The sequence below is a fragment of the Spea bombifrons genome, chromosome 5 (genome assembly GCF_027358695.1).
Source record: "Spea bombifrons isolate aSpeBom1 chromosome 5, aSpeBom1.2.pri, whole genome shotgun sequence".
Lineage (NCBI taxonomy): Eukaryota > Metazoa > Chordata > Amphibia > Anura > Pelobatidae > Spea > Spea bombifrons.
In genome coordinates, this window is record NC_071091.1 from 6,878,559 (window position 1) to 6,904,173 (window position 25,615).

The 25,615-nt window shown below is 36.2% G+C and overlaps 1 protein-coding gene across 3 annotated transcripts in view; it reads right to left on the reverse strand.

The window, feature by feature from the left end:
- Positions 1-24,441: 24,441 nt before the first annotated feature.
- The window catches only part of CNPY1 (canopy FGF signaling regulator 1), a 46,288-nt gene continuing 45,114 nt past the window's right edge, over positions 24,442-25,615 (reverse strand). For all 3 annotated transcript variants that reach the window (XM_053466667.1, XM_053466668.1, XM_053466666.1), the window contains exon 6: positions 24,442-24,747. In XM_053466667.1, the coding sequence (XP_053322642.1) occupies positions 24,713-24,747 (35 nt within the window). In that variant the 3' untranslated portion in view covers positions 24,442-24,712. The remainder of the gene's footprint in view (positions 24,748-25,615) is intronic.

Here is a 25,615-nt window from a genome sequence, read left to right on the forward strand (position 1 = left end):
CTTTAGACACACCTGCCCATTAACACACATCAGCTTACAAACACACAAATACACTTATTCTAAAGAAGGTCTGAGATGTGGAATGGAACTGTGTGGAGTCTGGCTACATGTGTATCATTGTCCTGCAAAGCTAGAAAGAAAATTACACGGGGAACCATGCTGCAGCTCTGAAGTGTTAACATAATAGAAATGTGTTCTGCTCTTACCCACACCTGCCCATACACACACACAAGCTCACAGACATACGCTATATATATATATATATATATATATATATATATATATATACACACACACATACACTCCCCTTATACCTTTCTCCAAATCTCTTACCTTTCTCATCTTCCATCTTTTCGTGGGAGTGCGGGTTTGTCATTTTAGACCTCTGCTTTAGTGCTCCCTAAGCACTATTTAATGCAGAGCGCGGGGATGACGTAAAATCCCGGCGCTCGGCATCATTTGCCGGCGCGTAGTGATTAGGGAGCACGGAAGACTGGGTCTGAAGTAACAAACCTCACGCTCCCTGATGCTGGGCCAGTTAGATGGGGGATTGTGATCTTCCCAACCAGCCCTGCAGGCTGCTGATCGGGCAGCTGTGTGCCCCCTCTCAGCTGCGCCCAAGGTGAGTGCCTCTCTAGCCTCACCCTTCCTACGGCCCTGCTTCTAATTCACTTAAATCATTACAAATTTGCCCACCTTTTGGTCTATCTAGTTTGCCTGTTGATACCCTACAAGGGTAACAAGACATTCTTCTGAATTTTCACCGTTAACTTCAACCCTTCATCATCTACCACTAAGAAATGCCCTCATCCATTCAACTATTTTAACATCCAAACCCAAACACTGCAATGAATTTATGAGTTCACCGTGCGGGACAGTGTTAAACACCTTATTGAAATCTAGATAAGCTGTACCTACTGCTCCACCTGGTTTTAATAAATAAATTGGTTATACTAAAAGCAGAAAATACAATCGATGCCCTTGAGGATTGCATGGGGCAGACATAAGGCTATCCTAAATATAAGTTATTGCCAAGGACCAAAACATCAAACATAAAAATAGGTAGCCTTTTATCTGCCAACCTACAGAGATGAGGTTCCTACTTCTAAGTTCAACACAATACCCTGCAGCCTCTGAATATCTCCACCCTACAAGCAGATCATTTAGCTCTACCATGCAAGCAGCTACCTATGGTCATTTTCGGTCAATAGGAGCCCCTTACAGGACAAAGAGGAGTCAACTTGTATGATTAAAAACTGAAGTGTATTCGTCTTTAAAACAAAATGTGGTTTTATTATCCTGATCAGGAATATATGAACCCAAAAACTCTGCGGAAGTATACAAATAAAAAAAAAGGAGGACGCAGAAGACTTTAACACCACAGAACACAGCATATACCATTCTCTTTCTTATCATTTGGCTCCAGAGAGTTGACCCCTTAGGCCCACTGGGACCGGTCCTATTGTACTAACAGTAGTTACAGATGGCACGTCCAATGTGCTCTAACCCTCGCTGAATATGCAAGTTTTTTTTATTATTATTTATGGCTAAATCTAGTTACTTTTGGTGAAAATGTAAAAGATATGAATAAATACTGTAGCTTTCTTGTTGTTTTTTTATGGATATTTGTTTTTGGAGCTTTTCTCACGAGAGCACAAATCAGCATCCGAAATGCATCGCAACTAGCAGGGCTCATATGTTACATCCTCATTACCTGCTAATTTGTCAATACCGCAACAGGGCTGCCCAATCTCTTCACTAAGCTTCCTCTAAGCAAAAATATAGAATCATTGGAAATCAGAAGTATTTGATCATACGGGTGCTGGGTATCTAAATATCGGGGGAGACAGAAGATGTAAGCTTGCTGTAATCATTCTGAAGTCATTTCCAGATTTTGTCAAACTTTCCTGTAAAATGTCTGATTGTTGCTTTTGATGTAGGAAAAAACAGGGTCAAACTAATATAAAAAGTTCCAAATGTGTTCTTCACATAATTAACATAGCAAGGTAACAACTATATATATGTAAAATGTATAGCGGTCACAAAAGAAACAATAGGTAAGAAAGTATTATGTCAATACTTTTAGTAATGTTGAAATAATGCACCGTGGAAATGACCATGATGGAAGCTTTTAGGGCGATTGTAACATTTGTTGCCTATGTGTAAAGTTCTGTGGCTGGAAAATGGAATGCTATAAACACTAGAGACACACAATTATTATTATTATTATTATTTTTTAATACATGTAGTATGCTGTTTTCTATTTTAAAAATAGAAAAATATTTTTAAAATGATAATTTTTTGCTTCTGAGAGCTATCTTTTAGGTGACAGGTCCGATTCGATGGAATTTTGGCAGGTCAGGGTAAGTCTTGTTCCATTCCACTCGAAACCCCTACTGAGCATGACATACTAGTCAAAAAAGTTAGAAAAGTATGAATAGCGTAGACAATAACCATTAATGACAATAGCAGAGGCAATAACCATTAATCTGTCCCATAACCAAAAATATGTATCTGACATCTCTTTATTCATAGTGGCATCCCTCAAAGTATTCATACTTCATTCTCTGCTTAACTCGGTGTCAAATGCTGGAAAAGAAGTTTTCTGTCTTTGACACATATTAGAATGAGAAGTCTTCACTGACTCGGATATGGCGGTAAAGGGTATTTCATGGGTTGGAAGTCTTTTTCTACTTAGCTGCTTTTCAGTTTCATCTTCGAAGTCTGTGAAGAGAGTTTTTCAGTTCCAAGAATGTTATGATATATATAAAAATCTACATATAATGCAGGTCACTAGTTTATCCTACCTTATATTGGCTGCTAACTTATTGTTTGTAATTAGATATTTGTTCTAAACAACACTTTCATATTTAATGTGTAACTATACATACATACATACACATACACATCCATACACATCCATACACATACATACATACATACATACACACACACAGAGGAGACTCTGTTTCACCCTTCCTGCTCATCTTGTTTTGTTGATTGGATCCCTCATTTCAGTTAAAACTATAGTCTACTACTCCAATTTATTTTACTTTATGCATTGTTTAGTTGTTGGAAAATAGTCATTAGAAAATAAAATGTATGATTTATTTTCTTCCTCCTCAGCTGCCTCTACTGAAACCAGGAAGGATTAGAATGTAGGCAAAACATCAGTATTTGGATAGCTTACATGTGATTGGCTGCTGCCACAACCTTTGATTTCAATGAAAGATCAGTCCCCATTGGCTAGAATGAGAGTTGTACTGAGCATATGCAGGAAGCACACTGTAGTATGCTTCCTGCTTTCAGTAGAGGCAGTTGGTGGAGGAGTAAAAGCTCATGTTTTAACTCCAATAACCAAAGAAAGCCTGCTCGGAACTTATTCGCATTTTCTTTGTTTCTTTGTACAATGCAATTTATCCATTTATGAAATGTTTTATTCACAAAAAATACTTGTTATGACACCACAATGGATTTTTTTTTTAAACCTGCAACAATTCAGTTATGTCATGAAGAGCCCAAGAATAAGGACACAAGGAAGACTTTTTGTAATATTGGGGGCTTGATGAAAGACTAGGGAACCTAGGAAGCATTTGTTTTTCATTATAAAATTCATAAGCTATATAAACATAAACAAGAAGATGTTGAGATCAAAATAACGCATAGATTTGGGCCCGGTTCAGGGTTTTTTGAATGAAAACAAATGCGTCACAATAGAAAATTAATTCAAAATGGCTACTAATTTTCAGAAACACACCTTGACCGCAAGGTTAAACACACTTTTTCTTGTCATTTCTAGTCCCCAAATTTGATTATTAGAATTTTAATGTATGCATTTTTTTCTGCATGAAAACTGATGCATACATTAGTGATTGGAGTTAAAAGGTCTATTTCGTTAAACTTCTCCTTCAGCTGCCTCTACTGAAACCGGAATTTGTTTACAGGAAGTAAAGTTATGTTTACTTCCTGTTCATTTCCTGTAGCACTGCCATGGAAGCTTCCATTAAAACAGTGGGTGTGGATGCATGTATGCCCGTTGAATGTTAGTAGAATCGGAGGGCTAATTAGCATATACAGGAAGTGTACTTAAGTATGCATCCTGCGTTACGTAAAAGCAGATGGGGAGAGATTACTCAGGTTTATCCTCAGCTTGGGTAAAGACTACTCCGTCACACCACCTCTCATCTGATCCTGTCCACCCCAGGTATAACTCCTGCTCTAATACCACTTCCCCTAGAAGTGTTTTTTTTTTTAAACCTTCTTTTTATCTTCAATTAACATGATTAATTAACACCAAATTGAAGGAGCAAGCTAATGGGGAGGGATAAATCAAGGTTACAGGAAGTTTAATTTTTATATAAATAATGTTTTTTTTCTTTTAATCTTATCTTTTGTGTCTTATTGGCAAAAAACGAACAATACAATTGACCTAAAAGAAAACACCTAACACCTATAGATTTAAGAACTTGGTTGGCTATGAACAAATTAGGTTGCACATGCCTGGAATGGTAAGAGTTAACTTTCGAAGAAAAAAAAAAAAACGAATTGCAGGTTTTTCTTTTGATGTCGAATGCTTGTACTTGTCGTTTTTGTAGTCGCTTCCTACAGGCAAAACCAATTGCTTTTCTTTAATGTACATTTTCCTTAGATTTATAGTACGGTAATAAACAAGTTGCTTGTATAAACATCGATGTTGGTGGCTGGGATTTAGACAAAATCCGCAGACTACACGTGTTCAATTTCGCAACGTGCATTTGGGGTAGAATTGTGATTTTGTAAAAGACATTGTACAATTGATAGGATGTTCTAAATTTTGTCAGCATCCTAACCCTCCCCCCCCCCCATTCACCCTGGAGATCCGACTTGGAAGTTAATGCTTTTAAACCTCAAAATGTGTGGTTTGTGATAAAATAACACGGAAACAAAGGCAATGGAAGAAAATGATAAATGCTTTAGGGGTTGCAATGGATTAAAATAATAATATCTTACAAAAGAGTCTATTAGTTTATTTTGTTTTATTATATTTTTTGTGTGTGTGTGTGTGCGCCTGTGGACTGTATCAATGGATGGTGATTTTTTAAGAAGACATGAATGACTAATCCACACCTCCCTGTCTGTTTTTAAAGTAATTGCTAATGCCACTGGCAGGAGTCTGTCACGGGGGAATACACCTCAAATTTTAGCCCTCAAGGTAAAGCAGATACAGAATACACAGAAAAAAAAAAAAATCCGTGTTTGTGAAAAATAGCATAGAATAAAAGATTTTGGTCTTTGCCAGCAACGGAGGGAGCGGCTGAGTTAAGAACGCAATTCATATTTTATTTGTAGGGTGCATTGGGCTTGGGAAAGAAGAATCGATTCTGCCTCCTTGGAGCTAAGCTACTACATAGCTTGTATTAACCCCTTAAGGACAATGGGCGGTCCCTAAACCCATTGAAAACAATGCATTTTGAGCCCGTACATGTACGGGCTTTGTCATTAAGGGGTTAAACAGACAATCAAATAATACAACTAGCTGCTATAATTAAATGCATTAGCCTCAGTCTACTAGAGTACTTTCAGCTCGGTGCCAAACTGTAATACCAGCGTATTCAGGGCAGATTTGTGAAATCTGATATATTTTTTTTTAGTTGTATAATTTAAGAGGAATTTTATTTTATTTTTTTATATTTTTTTTTAAAAAAAGCGATTACTTTTTCTTATGATGAACACTGAAAAAAATTCTCTCCTTTACATATAATTTAGAAATCTCTGTAAAGTCCCATTGTATATAGTGGGCTAAAAAACGTTCAAACGGAATCCTGGAGCAGCCTTGGAAATATTCTAATTCTTGTTTCATGTATCTATTTTCTAAGAAAATGTGATGTTTGAATAGTAAATGACACCAATGGCAAAACTCCTTGCAAAAATAAAGATTTAGGGAGTTGCACACAATAGGCCCCATTATACATATATTATACATATATCTGCATAAAGAAGGCTATTTTGCATCCATGCATAGCAAATAAATAAGAGAAAGTGTTAATTTGCATGTGACTACCCAGAAACCTGCTCTGTGGTTCAAAGTGGTAAAGCCTCTATACACACAACATCTACATAAAATGTAGATATATAATTATTTTATCAATTTCATTTACATTATAAGCAAGTTGTAATTATATGTAAATTAGAACTCAACATTTGGCAAACTGTAATATCATTTTAGATAAATTATTTCTTCAGTATGTTTTTTATTGTAATTTTGTACATTTTACAATGTATATACAGTACATATATATATATATATATATATATATATATATATATATATATATATATATATAATCATTAACAATCAAGAAGGTGGCACACATTAGTACCTCATTGCCTGATCCTGAACATTCTCCTGGAGAGTTAAGGGTTTTTACTGTGAAATAAGCTTTGTCAGGAACCCCCATTTATAGGTTATCCATTCAAATTTTGCTATTATCTCTGAAACATCTTCTCTTCTGCAAAAGTATTACCAACAGATCTGTGAAATGGGTCAAACGATTGTATGCAGATAGGAGGGTTTGCTATGTATCCTTTAAATAGAAATAATGTAGGACCAATCACTGCGCAGATATTTTGGGATTCTCATTGTGTCCTCTTTGGTTTTTGGGAAAAAAAAAATCTTATGTGTTAACCAGAGTTCTATTATGGTGGGAATGTTTAAAACAATTGATATGTCAAGAGATTACTGGGGAATCCGGTTATGGTTACAGAGCAACTCTTTGCATTCCAGAAGTTGGATAACATTTACAAAGAGAAAAACTAAACATTGCTAAAGAAATAAATGGGACAATCAAGATACGCTGACAGACCCACAGAGAGAGAGATTACTAGATCAGAAAGCCTACTGTTTTTCTACTCAATGTCTAAATATGATCCATAGTTGTTTTACATATTATTATTATTATTATTATTTATTGTTTTATATAGCACCATCAAATTCCATAGCGCTGTACAATGGGTGAACAGGACACAACAAGTAGTATGTAACATAACAATTTGACTTACAGAGACAACAGGTGAGGAGGGCCCTGCTCAAATGAGTTTACAATCTGGAGGGATTTAGGGTGTATTACACAATAGGTAAACGGTAAAAGTGCCAGTGTAAGGGATGGAGCAGCCACACTAGTAAAAGTATTACAGGAGAGAGACTAGCAGAGGTGAGCTAAAGGAATATGGGAAGGCGTTAATGTGCTATGTTGTAAGCATCCTTAAAGAAGAGGGTCTTGAGGGATTTTTTGAAGGCGTAAAGGCACAGAGAAAGGCAGATCTAAATAATACATATATCACGGTTAATTCCCAACTATCTTTTTGTATTTGCAGTAATATTATATTGATGAGGGCATTCAAAATCCTATAATTGGTTACAAAACCATATATATAGTTCAAAAATAAAACTGTATTTTTGCACTTCAGCTCAGGTGCACAGATTCCAGCAGTAACAGCAGCGGCTGTGACATCATAGCTCTGTGATGCAATAAAGGCGAAGCTGCGCGTATCTGTGCAGGACGCAGGCTCAGATCACCACTTTGCTGGATCGATAGACGAAGCAAAATGTTGCTGATCGTTGTATTATTTCTGCTGTTGCCGGACGTTTGCCCCGCTCCGCTGCCTGCTGATCGGAATGATGATGATGACGGCAAGCTGCTAACGACGGTCACTGAACCAAAAGAGCTGCCGAAGAACAGCCGGGACGGCTTGGATATGAAATGGATCGTTATTATCGGATCAGCGGTAGTTCTATCACTTTGCCTGTGCTGCTGCCTGCTTGGATTCCTTATCTACAGCTATAGAAACCGCAAACCTGAGGAAAAGGGCAGCCTGCGCCAAACCTAGGAAAGATCCGGACCAAGAATATTCCAGTTCTTACTGTCTGTGTTCGTTAAATAATAAATATGTTGCACTTGCAACTTCCAAAGTTATCTTACTCTGTTGTGTATACGTTATATAATATAATTATATAATCATTATATATACTGTATATCATCAGAAAAGGTCTGCATGATCTAAGCTGCAATCTCTGAGTTTAGATCCCGATGTTGTTGAATGGATCAGAAAACAGAGGGTTGTAGTGAATGGCGGATATTCGGAGCGAGGTGTTGTTACCAGTGGGGTACCGCAGGGATCTGTACCCGGACCCATTCTCTGTAATATTTTTATTACTGATATTGCAGATGGTCTTGATGGAAAGGGACGTCTTTGTACAGATCACTGCTGAGACCTCACTTGGAGTATTGTGTACAGTAATGGAGACCGGATCTCCAGAAGGATATAGAAATGTTGGAGAAAGTTCAGAGAAGGGCGACTAAAATGGTTAAAGGATCTTTACATATACAGCCTGGAAGAAAGACGTGACAGACGGGGATATGATAGAAACATTTAAATACTTAAAGGGAATCAACAAGATAAAGGAAGAGAGAAATAATACCACAACAAGAGGACATAGTCTTAGGCTAGAGGGGCAAAAGTTTAAAGGCAACATCAAGAAATATTACTTTATGGAAAGAGTAGTGGATGCATGGAACAGGCTTCCAGCAGAAGTGGTAGATGTTTAAGCAAGCATGGGATAGGCAATAAGGCTAAGCTAGATATGATAGATAAGGCCAGGGACTAAGGAAAGTACTCAGAGGTTGGGCAGACTGGATGGGCCAAACGGTTCTTTTCTGCCATAATTTTAGTTTTTATGATTCCCACTCATTATCTCTGCCCTGTTAAGTTGCTGATTGCTGTTGAATGGTTCAGGCAGCCTTTGTGGGGTGAGTAGAACGGAGTGAATTCAGAACTGGAAATAAATATTTTTTGGTTCTTACATATATCACAGTTATTCCCACCTATCTTTTTGTATTTGCAGTAATATTGTATTGATGAGTGCATTCAAAATCCTATAATTGGTTACAAAACCAAATATATAGTTAAAAATAAAATTATATTTTTGCACTTCAGCTCAGATGCACAGATTCCAGCAGTAACAGCAGCGGCTGTGACATCATAGATCTGTGATGCAATAAAGGCGAAGCTGCGTGTATCTGTGCAGGACGCAGGCTCAGATCACCACTTTGCTGGATCGATAGACGAAGCAAAATGTTGCTGATGGTTATATTATTTCTGCTGTTGCCGGACGTTTGCCCCGCTCCGCTGCCTGCTGATCGGAATGATGATGATGACGGCAAGCTGCTAACGATGGTCACTGAACCAAAAGAGCTGCCGAAGAACAGCCGGGACGGCTTGGATATGAAATGGATCCTTATTATCGGATCAGCGGTAGTTCTATCACTTTGCCTGTGCTGCTGCCTGCTTGGATTCCTTATCTACAGCTATAGAAACCGCAAACCTGAGGAAAAGGGCAGCCTGCGCCAAACCTAGGAAAGATCCGGACCAAGAATATTCCAGTTCTTACTGTCTGTGTTCGTTAAATAATAAATATGTTGCACTTGCAACTTCCAAAGTTATTTTACTCTGTTGTGTATATGTTATATAATATAATTATATGATCATTATATATACTGTATATCATCAGAAAAGCTCTGCATGATCTAAGCTGCAATCTCTGAGTTTAGATCCCGATGTTGTTGAATGGATCAGAAAACAGAGGGTTGTGGTGAACGGCGGATATTCGGAGCGAGGTGTTGTTACCAGTGGGGTACCGCAGGGATCTGTACCCGGACCCATTCTCTGTAATATTTTTATTAGTGATATTGCAGATGGTCTTGATAGAAAGGGACGTCTTTTTGCTGACGACAAAAAAATTTGCAGCAGGGTTGATGTTCTTGGAGGGAGAAGCCAAATGGCAAATGATTTAGGAAAACAGCTGCGGCAACTGGCATTTAATGTGGATAATGTGAGGTCGCGACCTGGGGTATACATATAGCAATGTATACCCCAGGTTGCCACCTCACATTGATTAAATGTTAACGAGTCTATGTTTGATAAACTTAGTAAATACAGTAGAAATCCAGCGGTTTTGATGGACACATTTGGTAAATAGCAAAACTCCTCAAAAGTAGGAAAACCTTCGATTTCTGGCTGCTTTAGTCACATAGAGACATATAATTTCTTAACATATATAAATGTTTCTGAACACCTAGCCTTCGCACTTTACTACCTGCTGTAAAACTCTCTTTGGTCCTCTGGCCATGTCACATGCTCAGGATAGGCTTATGCTCTTCTCAGAGTTCTGATCTCATTGGGGTGACCATTGAGTAATGAAGACCCAGAGGAGAGGAAGTTTCATCATCAATACTTCTCTTCTCAATTCTACGTAACAGGATTATATTACAGAAATTCCGGTTTTCTAAACTCACTTTTACGGGATGGTTAAGGCATGGCCAACCCTTTCATATAGAAAACCAAGTTTAGGCCTCCTAATCAGGTTCCCTCCTATGTTAGCAAGTGTATGCAGGAGAACCCTACTGACAGATCACCCAGGGTACTAGACACCCTTGGGCTGACCTTGGTTAAATGTTATTGTTGAAAGGTATAAGTCTTTACGTAGCTTGTAACAGCAACATATGGTATACAGTTCAATTTGTATTATTTGATATTGTGGTGACTTTCTTTTTAGCTGTATTTTAGCCTAACTAATTAAGAATGAATTATTTTAGACCAAACAATTGATATAATGAAATAATAACAGCTCAAAAGGCAGCGCAAAATAGAGTAAAATGAAAAAGCTATACGGAAATACTTCCTCAGAAGTTCATACTACCTATTGAAATAAAATAAGGAGTTCATGATGGATTTTATGCCTCTGGAAAATAATGTTTCATCATTACAAAAATAGCTAGCCTTAAGAAAATTATTTAAAACACACCAAGTAGGGATTTAAGACTGACCAGGAAAGGCAACATTGACCTCTGTAGACTTCAGAGATGGATTGCAGTGAGATAATAGGACAGATTAATGATAAACCTCATTGTTTTGTGCCTTTTCCTTTAGTGATTAAATATAAATTCTTTTTATTTTAGCATTGGAGGCAAACTGTTCTATTCTAGCGTGAGAACCTCGAGTTCCTCTGTAATTTGCAGCTCTTAGGTATCACAATCCAAAGTATCCTCGTTTCTGTCATTCAATAGTCCGGGTAACTCTTTGCCAATGCGAGGTAGATAGCATTCTTTATTGGCCACGGCAGACATTTGGTAGAAAAAAGTTCTGCCAGCGCTGACATTGATTTTAAAGGACAAAGCCCGGTCTACCCTTCTAAGCTTCATATCCACGACTGTTGGAAAGGAACTTTTCTCTAGCCTTTGGGCACTGAAACATTGACAGTAATTTGTATCTTGTCACTCCAGGGATGGATCCTAAAATATATTCCATACATTAAACCGTATGGAACTTCTTACTGTGAGCTTAAGGGTAGATGGATCTCGATGGGATAAAGTTTCTTCACAAAGTAAAATAACTTCACAGGTGATTGTCAGACTGATAGAATAGCCATTGTTGTTGATGACCTGTGATGTCACGTGTAAAAACATTCGGAGAAGATCTTCAGTATATGAATTCTTTTATACGTATCACAATATGATATATTTGGTTGATCACAGGGCAATCGGCCATGGTTAACATTTGTTTTGTGTTAATATAAAATCTCTTAAAACTGGATTGGAATTTCCAATTAAAAAGTAATATTTTGATTTGATACCTAAGCACAATCAAACACTCCTTTCCTCATTAGTCCTAATTGTCTTGCCTCTGTTTCCAACTGGTTGTCTGCCTGATTCATAGTAACATAGTTCATAGATTCCATAAACTCAATCTCTCTAAAACTAAACTACTTATAGTCTCTCCGATAACATTTCACTCCCTCAATGCAAGTGGTGCAACCATCAACTCTACCTCAAAAGCTCCCTACATCTGTATCACCAATCGCTCATTTTCCCTTCACATTTATTCTGTTTTCCAAAACTGCCACCTACATCTTGCTCACTCTCCTCATCCTAACAAGCTGAAGCTTTTCTTCATGCCCTTATTATCTCCTGCCTTGACTACTACAACTCAGTATCCCTCATACCCATCTTGCACCATTATAATCCATTGTGAATGCTGTTGTCAGGCTTATCTTCCTTCCCATCTCTCTACTAATACCTCTCCCCTAGGTCAATCTCTTTACTAGCTGCCTGTGGGCTTTAAGATTCAATGATTCAATTTAAAATCCAGACTCATACAAAGCTCCTCATAATGGTTTCCACTTACATCCCCTGACGTATCTCCAAATATACACCTACCTGGTCTAAATTCTACCTTTCTTTTACGTATAAAAGATTTTGAAATAGCTGCGTCTATCATTTGTAATCCCATTTTATCAAGTTCTCAACTTCTCCAGTCCTTCAAAAATCTAAGACCCAGTTCTTCAGGGAAGCCTATCGACCAAGTTAACTTCCATCCTCCCACCTACCACTGCTTTACCCTCTTATTCTTCAATCCACCTTTACATATTTCTAGTAACATTACTTATTTAAACAATGTTGACAGTGGGAATGTCCACCTCAAATAGTGTATTTAAACATCTTGTGTAATATACCCTAGTCATAATCCAACAATCTTAACTTTAATTAAAGCAACTCAATGTATGACTCACATTTTCCCCCAAAAATGTAGTCTTAAATCGGATAATCTAGGACCCCTTTGTGGTTACGTTCTATAGATTCTAGAAAACAGAATACTGTTAGGCCACTGCTTCCCGGCTTGCAGTGTTATTTTACTCAACATATATTGAAGGAATTCCATGTTCTGAATCATACTGTAAGACTGAACTCCTTCTTGACACATAGTACAAGATTGAGATCTTCTATGGTGCATGATAAAAGGCTGAACTCTCTGACAGATAGTATATAAGCAATGTCTTTATTAACACGGACTGTCTGAGCGATATCTTCTCTGACAGATACTGTAAGAGCCATATGTTCACTGACATATGCTATCAGTATATACTTAACACTGACGGAAACTGACAAATATCCTAACAATACGTATACAAACACTGACCGAAGTATGAGTGCTAAATGAAGTCAAGATACATTATATTACAATTATGATGGAATATCTAATGTCAAATATTTGGGTTCAAGTTGTACTATACATTTCTATGTTGCCATTATACATGTTCAAATAGTTGCATTAGAATGACATAATGTAACATGAATGTTTATTTATGATGTAATGCCACAGCAGATTTTTTTTAGAATACATAATTGAATAGAAGGAATAAAACAACTGCAAATGATCCATAACTGATATTTTTTTTTGCAAAAAGTTTTAGAGATAATGACAATTATTTGTTAGCGAGTAACTTAAATGTTTACCATGTTTGGAAACCTCCCTAGGTGAAATATATCTCCAGTGTCCACTCTTGCAGGTGTCTACTTTCCGAATGTGGTGGAGCCAGTCCTGACCATAAGGAACCTACGAAAAGGGGACCAAAGATGTTGGCTTCCATAAAGGATGTTACTGTTCTTATACTGAGGATTTAGTTTATTATATTACCAAGGTGCTGACAATGAGGAAGATTTACTCATAGCCTGTCAATGGATACGTTTTTTAATAAATAACTTTGCACCCTTAGCCTTGAACGCTATTCTCTAAGCTCTTAGGTGCTTCTGGTTCTAAGTTGACCCAAGTGGTTGACCCAAAGAAGATCTAAAAATAGTTCTCTATATGTGTATTTTATTAATGAGGTAAAGACCACACCAGATTAGAATCTTTAACAATGCTCAGAATGGTGAATATCCTTTGTTCTTCCCTTAGGTATTATGGAACAGACCTTAAACATTTAGATAATGGTTTCACTAAACCATGAGAGCCAGAAAATAACACTAAATGTACATTATCAAGGATTTCTACTTATTTATAGTTTATCTTTCTGCTTAGAAACAAAGCCTTCGATGGCAGGTAAGAGTCCCTTGATCTATTATAAAAAAAAATACACTTTGAAGAAACAGACATTTAAAGAGATTTTACTGATGATGGAATATAAAGAATGTTTGTTTGTATGTCTGCTGAATGTCCCCTGTTTCCTTTGGTCAAAATCAAAACTCTATAACTGCCCACTAAAAATAGGGTTTATTTTAGAAATTGATTAAGTATATTTTAAACATTTATGGTAAGATACATACCAGCAAATTGTCTTATAGTTCTTTGTTTCAGGTTGATGTAATTAAATTAAGACAATACTTTATTTGTCTCGCACGTTCTATTTTTTGTGCATTGTAAGGCAGTTCACATAGGGAAAATAACCAGCTGACAATCAGGTAATTGGAAATTAGTTTTTTTTTTCTTTTTGCAGAACCAATTTCTATTTAAATGCTTTCTTGAAAATAAACATAATTTTAAATTGTGTTTGCCTCTTCACATGGTCCAGAGACCCTCTGCTGAGGTGTTTCTGCCTAATTAAGAAAATTATTATTTCTCCTTATGGTGGTATAAAGATAACTTGTATTCCCTTCTGGTGCTTGGAATTCTCAAAGAAATAACATTTGGGAGTTTTACTCCTTCATGTGAAAAGTCAACAGAGAAGAACAACACACCATACACAAGAAAAATTGTTGAACTTGAGCCCACAAAAAAAATAATGTTAAAATAAAAAATGAACATCTAATCAATCATCCAAACAAAGAGAACACTGTTTTTAATTATGAGAAATATTTATTTTATGTTTCTGAATGTTCTTTTTTCTTATCGCTATGTGAAAATTTTAATTTTAAGGGAAATATTCATTTGGGATTTTATTTGTCAACAGAAATGGCTTCCCATAACCCTTGCTAAACAACATGGCACCAAGGGTGACAAATTCTGAAATTTCCTATTTCAAACTGACCCTCTAGACAAGGAAGAAATGGCTACATTTGTTGGTGTTTAAATTAATAATAACCTCCCTTTTATTGACCTATATGGATGGATAGCAAAAGGTTAACACTAATCAGGGCCGGCCCGACAATGGAGCCGAGTGGGGCAACCGCTCCAGGCGGCACTTTTGAAGGGGCGGCAATTTGCCGCCCCAAGCCCCTTTTTTTTTTTTTTTAATCGAAAGACAGAGAAAGGGGCGCCGAGTGGTTTTCGCTTACCAAGCTGTCGGTACCCGCTCGGCGCCCCTCTCTCTCTCTCTCCTCTGCGGCGAGTCTCCCTGTTCGGTCTCGGTGCCGGCTTGTAATGCTGAGCGCCGGCACTCATTTCCGGCGCTCAGCCTTACAAGCCGGCACCGAGTCCGAACAGGGAGACTCGCCGCAGGACTGCTGAAAGGTAAGTACAAGGGGGGGGGGGGGTAAGGTTAGATAATAGGGAGGGGGAAGAAAGGTAGATAATGGGGGGGGACGGAGGGAGAGGAAGGGTACATAAGGGGGGGGCGTCATTTTAAAATTCGCCCCAGGCGGCATTTTGCCTTGGGCCGGCCCTGACACTAATCACAAGACTATATCTCATAAAGGTTTTCTGGGAACAAAATTTCAAGTTTTGAGACAAAAAAAAAATGGTTTAAAATGACCCCTAAATGAAGCTTTGGTTATGTTTTATAAAATCTAACTATGGCAGACAAACAGAAAATTGTTAAGAAACTGCACTTTAATTTCACTAATCATACTCCAAACAGCCATGTTCAACAGGTTTTTTTTTTTAGTTATTATTAAACATATTCCTGTTTTTTTTTGTGTTTCTACATTGTTTCTTGAGGCCTTATCCATGATCCCCTAATGGTTAAAATGCTAACAATAAAATTGCATCCCATACCTAGCCTTTGGTTTGTGTTGCCAAAACCACAGAATATTTGGCAATCTCAGAAATGTCACCAATGTCATCCATTGGCTTCACCAGTGACAGGGTGGCAGGTCCAGGAAGGCGATAGCACAAAACTGGACGGCGGACAGATCAAACACTATGGACCGGTTACAAGGGAGATCTCAGCACAGCCTCCTTAGACTGCACTGTGCATTGGTATATGGCTGGTATATCCTGAAGCTTTGTTTGAGCAGGTCCTATTATAGTGCTTAGGACACCAACCATAGGGGTGGTCTTCATCACTGGTCTTCACGACATGTTGGGCTTTGTCATGTCATGAACCCTCGATTGTTTTACCCAAGACACGGGTCTACTTAAGCCTTTTGCGACATGATGAGTAAACTCCGTAAGCGTCATCATCAAAGATGGCACTGAAACCAGAGCATTCTATAACGTGATCCCCTGGTTTAACCCCTTAATGACAAAGCCCGTACATGTACGGGCTCAAAATGCATTGTTTTCAATGGGTTTAGGGACCGTCCATTGTCCTTAAGGGGTTAAAGCTATTAGTTTCTTCACCACATAGCTACATTACTCTACTGATTATTGCATTAATAATCTACCATTTCAAATTAGTTAAGATTAAGAAGCACATTCCGATTAACAACTTGGTCAGTTACACTGATGATGTCATATGTGATGTTATTAGCAAAGTACAGAATGAGAAATAATGATATATAAGTATAATAATGATTAAGATATAGCCATCAGTTGAAACATCTGTTTCCCTTTCTTTAATGTGTAAATATTTTGTCACATTTAATGATTAATAATTCAGCGCATTTATAGTTTCATGTTTGATGCACTCAGCTTCAATGCATTTTTTTCCCCATTGCACAATCTATTAATTAAAATTGAAAGAAAAAATGTAGTCATTTGAAGAAGAAAATCATTTACTTTCTAAAATTGAAAACTGAAATTGTTGATGACTTGAATCATTCTATTAACATGAACTGATATAATGAATATCTACTGTTCCCTAATTACAAAGCATTCATTTTACAAATACTGCTACATAAATAATCCTGGTATCAAGTGTTAAAAAAAAAATCAAGTTTCAACAATATTGAATTATTTCTTAAATGGGTTTGGAAAATTTAACAGTACTAAGAATGATGTTTCTAAAGCTGCTTTTCATTAAAAAAGTGTTGGTGAAGTAGGTCGATCAGCATCTTTAACCCATTCACAACCGATGATGCCCCAGGTACAAAACATGCATGTTTAATACGTGCCCAGGGAGGTCACCAAGATCATCAGGGTCATCCTATATTTAAAGAAAGATCCCTAGAGTCTATCCGAAGGTGGAAAGCAGTTATAAACTAAGGTTAGGTCATGCAATTATCTGATTCATCGGATCATCATCTCACACGTCAGACACACTTACATACCCAGGTAATGGCCAGGCTTGTTTGGCAGCAGACCTCCCAGGTTCATCCAATCGCTGCAGCCACACCATCCAGGTACATTAAATCACTGAGGCCATGCAAGGTATGCTAAGTTGTTTAAAAGTTTCAATCTGGACAGATACTCATAGAAAAGTAGAATGATAAAGTAAGCAGGCTTCCATACAGAATGAAAGAGAGACACAAATTGGGGAGGATTCCTAATTAGAAGATTTAGGCAGGTGGAACCTCTGTTGCTTTAAGAGCGTGGAGACAGGGCAATGGATGTGTTAAATGGATAAAATGAGTAGTTATCTAGTATTTCCAAAGACATGCTCACTATGATTATATTTCCACCTCCATTAAGGCCCGCTTTTATTGCAATATAGATATATTATATATATATATATATATATATATATATATATTTATTTATATATATATATATATATATATATATATACAGTATATATATATATTTATGTGTGTATATATATATATATATATATATATATATATATATATATATATATATATTAGTAGAAGTATTATTAAACACTCATCCACATCTACCAGACAAGCCAGAAGGCTTGTTTTTTCTCCAGAAATCTCATGGTGCTGCCACAACCACAAGGAATTCTGGGTAGACAAATGTAAATAAGGTCAACAATGATACTTTTTGTCTCTATATCCACTTTATACATGGATCCCTTGAAAGTAATTGCCCGCTGTACAGGACAGCCTTTAGACAAAACTCGGGTAAGAGGTGCAGTAGCCAGATCACCGCTCATGGACAGCTGTTTCGTCCTTAACGGGACTCGCCAGCATGAAGTTGTGGCAGCACCATGGGATTTCTGGGGAAAAAACAAACCTTCTGGCTTGTCTGGTACATGTGGATGAGTGTTTAATAATGCTTCTACTAATATATATATATACACACACACATATATATATATATATACACATATATATATATATACACACACACATATATATATATATACACACATATATATATATATACACACATATATATATATATACACACATATATATATATATACACACATATATATATATATATATACACACATATATATATATATATATATACACACATATATATATATATATATATACACACATATATATATATATATATATATATATATATATATATATATATTGCAATAAAAGCGGGCCTTGGCGGAGGTGGAAATATAATCATAGTGAGCAAGTTTTAGATGGGTGAGAAAGATAGAAAGATGCTGTTAAGAATGTACAGAAGTGAACAGAAAAAAATTTGTGATGAAATCAATATTTGGTGTGACCGCCCTTTGCCCTTAAAATTCTTCTAGGTAAACTTACACAAAGTCAGGAATTTTGTAGGCACATAGTTAGGTGTATGATTAAATAATGATACCAAGCAGGTGCTAAGGATTATGAATTTAATATGTAGGTTGAAACACAATCATTAACTGAAACAGAAACAGCTGTAAGAAGAATAAAACTGTGTGAGGAACAGCCAAACTCACTAACAAGGTGATGTTAGTAAAGACAGTTTAATGTCAAAAGCTATACACCATGGCAAGACTGAGCACAGCAACAAGATACAAGGAAGTTAAACCACATCAGGAAGGCAGAAATTTCAAGACAAAGGTTCCCAGATGTTCAGTCCAAGCTCTTTTGAAGGACAATTTTGAGGATCGTAGACACAGTGTTCAGCCAAGGTAACAGATAAAAGACACATAATGCTTATTTCCCTTAACAATCGCAGGGTGCCCATCAGTGCCATCAGATCAACATTAACAAAAAAAACAGTGGGACCTGGTACATCATCTAATTTCCAGAGAAGTCTGTTCAGAAGTGGTCTTCATGGAAGACGTGCGGCCAAAAAGCCATACCTCCGATGTGGAAACAGAGCCAGCTGATGCCACTATTCATGAAAACACATTTACTGGGGTGCAGAAACATGGCAGCAGGTGTTCTGGACTTGATGAGTCAAAGTTTGCAGTATTTGGCTGCAGCAGAAGGCAGTTTGTTTGCTGAAGAGCTGGAGAGCAGTAATTGCAGGCAATGGTGAAGCATGGTGGAGGTTCCTTGCAGGTCTGGGGCTGCATTTCTGCAAATGGAGTTGGGGATTTGCTCAGAACTAATGGTCTCCTCAATGCCGAGAGGTAGAGATACTTATCCTTCATGCAATACCATCCGGGAGGAAACATACAGCCAAAGCCATAAGGAACTAAATCTAGAAAATGGTGGTCACACCAAATATTGATCACAAAACATTTCAACTTGTTTTTTGTTAACTGTAGAAAATAATGTGCCTAAAACAGAAGAAAAAATAAAAATGTATAAGGCGAGATATACATCCCACCAACAGTTGTAATAATAGTGGAAGGCAACACGACTTTGCCTCATTTAATCAATTTGCACAAGATTTTGACATTTTGTAAATAACCGATAATAAAGTATCAGCAAAAACTGCTGAGTAAGTGGAAACATGATAGAGACCTTGCTTTTTTTTCAATTAAGAATTTTACGTGCCCAAATGTCATTAAAACAAACTCGTTTACTTGTACGCATTTTGCTAGGCATGATTGACAACATTTATTTAGTCCCAAAATTCCATAAAGTTATATTAATTTCCATTACTTCTCCATAGTGATTTTTTTTTCAAATGTAACTATTTGTTCTTGAAACAAAGATATGACGTGATTTTTGTGTAACTTATTTCATCTTTTTTTTTTCAACACTTTCTTTCATTATATATTTATATTTTGTGTGACATATATATTGTATATTGTATTTTGGTTGTGGAACGTAACCAATTAGATATATTTGCGGATGTAATTGCCGTTTCTGAATACGGTACCATTTTGTGAAATCATAGTTTATTTAAGTTAAACCTTTCTGTCAATTTCTGGCAGATGTACATGTGTCAATCAAACTGTTTTTGAGCTCATCCCAGAAACCAGCACTGTAAGCATGAGAAATGAGTACCAGAGGTAGCCTACACCTTGGCCCTGAGCATGTTTATAAAGCAGTTCAGAATTACGGGAATAGTTTAATAAGGACTGTACATTTTGTAAAGTCAATTCTTTTTCTCTTTAATAAATATATGAATACAAATGGCAATTGGTGTTTGAAATGGGATATTGCACTAATAGTGATTTCTCTGACACCAGGATCTGGATCTCCAATATTCTATATTACTCCTGCATGGGACCTCTGGTATCTCCCCAGAGTTTCAGAAGTGTCAGATATGAAATAGCCGCACGGCTGTCAGTGATGTGATTTGCCACAAGGCATCTCACAAGATAGAAAAAAAATGTGTAGCTGGATTTCATTTCCAAGATAAAAATAATGAAGAATAAAATATCTCACAATATTAGTGCGCCTGAATATTATTTTATAAACAGAGGAATATGAATCTCAGTATTCTTATAATATAAACGCATTGTTCAGGTCGTCCTGTCCTATTTACAGTGTTTCGGAGGGAGTAGTCTCAGCACGACATACAGCTAAATTGGCCTAGTATCTCTTGTATTGTTAATTGGTAGTAACCGCAAGGCTCCAAATACACGTGTGATTATAAATTATTAAAATAGTGCTGATCCATTACATTCTTTTTTTTTGTTGTTTTCTGGCTTGTTATACAATCATTGATATGGGGGATGAGTGGTAGAAATTGCAGCAGAAAGATTGCTGAGAAATGGTTAGTAACTACAACCTGGTGAGTCTGACACTCGAGTCCATTGCACATCTGCATTATAAAAAAAAAACACTTTAATACTGCCAGAGAAATACAACAAGGCACTAAACTACCTGGGCTATCAAAAGAACAGTGGTAACAATTATTGCTACAAAATATAGATTGTCTGTAGCTCATATAGCTTTCTGTTATATATATATATATATATATTTTTTTTTTATATATATATATATATATACACACACAATACTACACCAAACATTTCTGGGCATTTCCACTGAGATTATGCCACCAAATGGAATATGACAAAAGTTGCTTTTGTATAAAGCTAAAATAATGATCTAGTAATGTTATAAAAAATGCTGCATTTTATACTTTTTCAGGTAGGAATGCAAAGTACCCAGGTTACAAAAATGTGTTCCTGTGCACAGTGTATATATATATATATATATATATATATATATAAAGCGTATGTGTCAATCTTAATGAGCGGTCAAAATAACCACTGGATCAACAACTTTTAAGTTATGATGTGCATCCTTTAGCCTATCTCCCGCTAAAGTCATTGTGGTCATCACCTTCACAGGTACCGGGAAGAATGTCCTTCTCTGTATATCATAGGACCGTGGCTCCTCTAATCGCCATCACATTCTGTCACATTTGACTAATTGCGTCTGTACTTTCTTCTTGTTAAACTTTGTCATATAAACGGAAACAATTATAAAATGTATTTAGGTTGAACAGTTTTTATCACTATAAGAGCGTCCGGAATATTATGATACTTCACTAATCTATTATACAGAAACTGATGCACTAATCTATTATAAACTGTTTATGGCCAGTCATTATTAAATAACATAATGTCTAAGATATGTATATACGTTCAACATTACAGGTAGGTTGACAATATGTGACATTAAAATATCCCATTAATGGGGTTTGATGATGACCCAAATAATCCCAAGGCTACTATTAGATAAATAATATATAACTATTATAGATACTGAATGTATTATTTACCATGCCAAAGTTTCATTTTTCATATGTAGTAATATTTTTTTTTTCCGTTTTCATCAATTTGCCTTAATTTCTCATGATTCTTCCACATAGATTGCAGCGGAATCCTACGGTCAGCTCAAGCAGAAAGTTGTAACTGTCTTCCTGGACTCTACTTTCATTGCTTTAGCAAATCGTACATGAGCTCCCAACGTTGGAAATTGTTTACCTCTGTCTCTAAAGCTGTTATCGCAACTTAATATGATGAAAGATTCCACACATCGCACAACAGAACATAAAAAAAGTACTTTTTGTATTTGCACTTAAGTAATAAAAATTGAAATGTAACGTGATGAATACGGTGTGTTTAGAGGTCAGAACTAGGATCCTGAATTATATGGACCTTTAAGAAAAAAAATAAACGTGTTTAAATGCAGTCTTGCTTTTAAATTCGTTAATTACATTTTTTTTCTCAGTTTATTAATAAGAGCTGGTTATATATTTCACGTTTTTAAGGACTAATACAGCAACGCTGTAGACATTGTATGCGAACTGCCGTACAAAATAAGTTATGTAGTCTATACATGTTAAGCATTATAGGAGGGTTGGGCCAGGAAGGGGGAACTGTTGAAGTTTACTGTATTAGGAGTCCCAAGAGGCATCATTTCTTTGTGAAGGACGTTTGACCTAATGCCCTACAAGCAACAATGACTTCCACGAGTCGGGTCACTGACACCGGCGCCTGGGTACGGACTCTTTGCCTATCCCTGGGCAGGAGTTTAGCGTGACTTTTGAGCGTTCTTACCGAACTATTGACAGCTATATTATATAGACAGGGATTTGGAAGCCCCAAAAATACTGTATTTAAATTAAGTTATAAGCAAGTTTCCTTCTGATTCAAAAAAAAAAGTTTTACTACTGTAGAGAGCTACTTCCCAGCTGCTACAAAAGCGAAACATCAAGAAAGGAATAAGGGCATTGTGGGTCAGAAAGAGAAACTTTCCTGCAAGTCATTTAAACATTATTATTACCATATTGATGGGTGTTTGAGTTCCTAATATTAAGCTCAAACCATCCATATATAATGTTCTGTAAGATCATGGGCCTTTCAACAATGTGTATCAAATTCTACATTTGGAATTCTATATGGCCAATTAGCACACGCTGTAAGCATGTCGGAGCCACATGCGTCATCCAGACTGAAAACAATGCTTTTTATTGCAGATAATGAAAAAGAAACACTGTAAAATATAAATTTTTCATCATTATTCCCAAGTGACTAAATAAGATGTGTGAATAACTGTATGTATTTAGAATATATATATATATATATATATATATATTTACTTTTTATGGTTTAAGCCCATGTTAAAAACGAAATAAAAAAAAATCAAAGATTAACAAATTAACATCCTAGATGAAAATATCTCCTTTCCATATTTGATCTTGAGTTTGGTTACAAGGTATGGACTCTGATCAATATTCCAATGATTTTGTTTCAGTTAAAAATGCATAAAGATTGTATCGTATGGAAACGTGCGTCAAGTCCCACATAATATTGCCGTTGAAATAAATGTAAATGTAAGGTTTTGCTAGAAATACTGGAGAAGAACATTGTTTTTTTTTTACAAACGTCTACAAATATTAGCCTTCACTACAATACGAAGAGTCTACAAACTGTATACAAAGTAACTACGGTGTCCCGGAAAACCGTATTGAGACTTTGAGGCAGGCACGATAATGTTAATGAATTTGACCTCTTACTATGCAGAAGACATGGTCTGACTTAAACACATTTTGTAGTTAAAGAAATTAATTTGTATCTCTTTTGTGAGACGCTCAAAAGCATTTGTAACGTGAGCACCCTAGATGGAGAAATCTGCATACAGTATAAGACCACAGCCTATGTTAATGTAAGTTGGATATGTGTGTGTGTATATATATTTTTTTTTTGTTTGTTTGTTTTATGTATATATTTTTTATTTTATGTATATATATATATATATATATATAATTTATTTATTTATTTTAGTATACAAACGAAACTTAATACAGATACTGAGTGCTTATAACTTTACTGCTTCCCATTATTTTTTGTGCTTCTTATATTACTTAAACTGCAAAAATATAATTTAAATGGTTTACAAAGAGAAGTATCTGTATACGAGGGACCAAATTATGATGCGATGCACTACTTGTTATGCCCTGTTCATCCATTCTCAAACGCTGCAGAATATGATGGCGCTTTATAAATCGATACATCATAATAATAATATTGTGTATACTATTGTGTCAGCCAATAGAAATATTCCAACACATAATGTCATTTACAAAAAACAACAAGTCTGTATGTAGTGTTAATACTTTAAATTATGGGTAAATTATGGCACGCAAATATAATACAGGATTATCAGGAAATGCTCTATATTTTCTTATTTTTTTGGCTGCCATTATACTCACAAAGGACAAGTACAAGATAAAATGATATAGAATTCCAAAAAATGATAGACACATTCTAATTCTAATTCAGCATATTCATACAAATGACACATAACATTATTTGAAAAAAAAATATTTTATTTCAAATACAGAAAATATAGCCCTCATCTTATAAAACTGACCAATTTTAGGGTTTATACGTGTAAATAGACCAATACCTATTATCGACACAGAGCTTTATCGTTGGTTTGGATAGGAGGAACGGCCTGATCGGAGTAAAACTACAAACGGGAAAAGAAACGTTTTTAAAATATTTTGACATCGGCTATGAACATTACAAAGAGAAAATACTTTACATTTGTGACAGGACCTAGTATAATTGCGCCTTCTATAATTCACTGTGTGCAACTTCTTTGCATAGGCCTGGAAAGAGAGAAAAAATAAACACATTATTGCAGCTTGCCTAAAACATGTAAAACTAAGGGAACATAAAATGACGGCGTATTCTGGATTTTCCTTCTCTCTCTAGGTAACATACAGAGCCAGAGACTTACGAATAATCATACTGGTTATAAAGAAGGCGACATCCGATACACGTTGTGTTCTCCTTAGAGTGGTGTTAAGAGCAGGGAATGAAGGTGTGGATTGAAAATATTTTATCTTTCCTCTGTATCCACCTTCGTATTTTTGTTTCCGGCTTCGAAGGATCTTAAAACCCTACCGAAAATCTCCAGCGTTAAGATTGCCAAGCTTAACGCGACTTAAGGTTGCATACTTAGACAGCATTACATATTCTTAATTATAAATATCTGGAAAGTCTCATTAAGCCTATGCAACTACTATTAGCGTGTGACATAGCCTCTGATGTCATAAAGACCATGATGGACAAGGCAGAGCCTCAAACATGTCGAGGCCACCATACTCTCCTCACCAGCTAGAAAGGAACTCTGGATAACCTTATTATTATCATTATTATTATTATTATTATTTCTACAAGGGAAGGTTAGAAGCTGCATTTCACTTCATTAAATGCGTTGCAACCATGCCGTGATACACAACACCTTCACAATCAATGGAGTGAATGCAGCAACCAGAATTGAAAGGTCACACAATGTCACCTGATGAAAAGTTTCAGCTTTGTAACAAAGAGAGAAGGCCGTGGCGGGCCCTTTCTAAATAATACAATAAAATGCAATACGAAACCAACTAATTTGCTGCCCGTGTCATTTAACCGGCAATTTTGTGAAAACACACACAAAAAAATTGTCATTTTAGAAAAGCACAAAAAGTT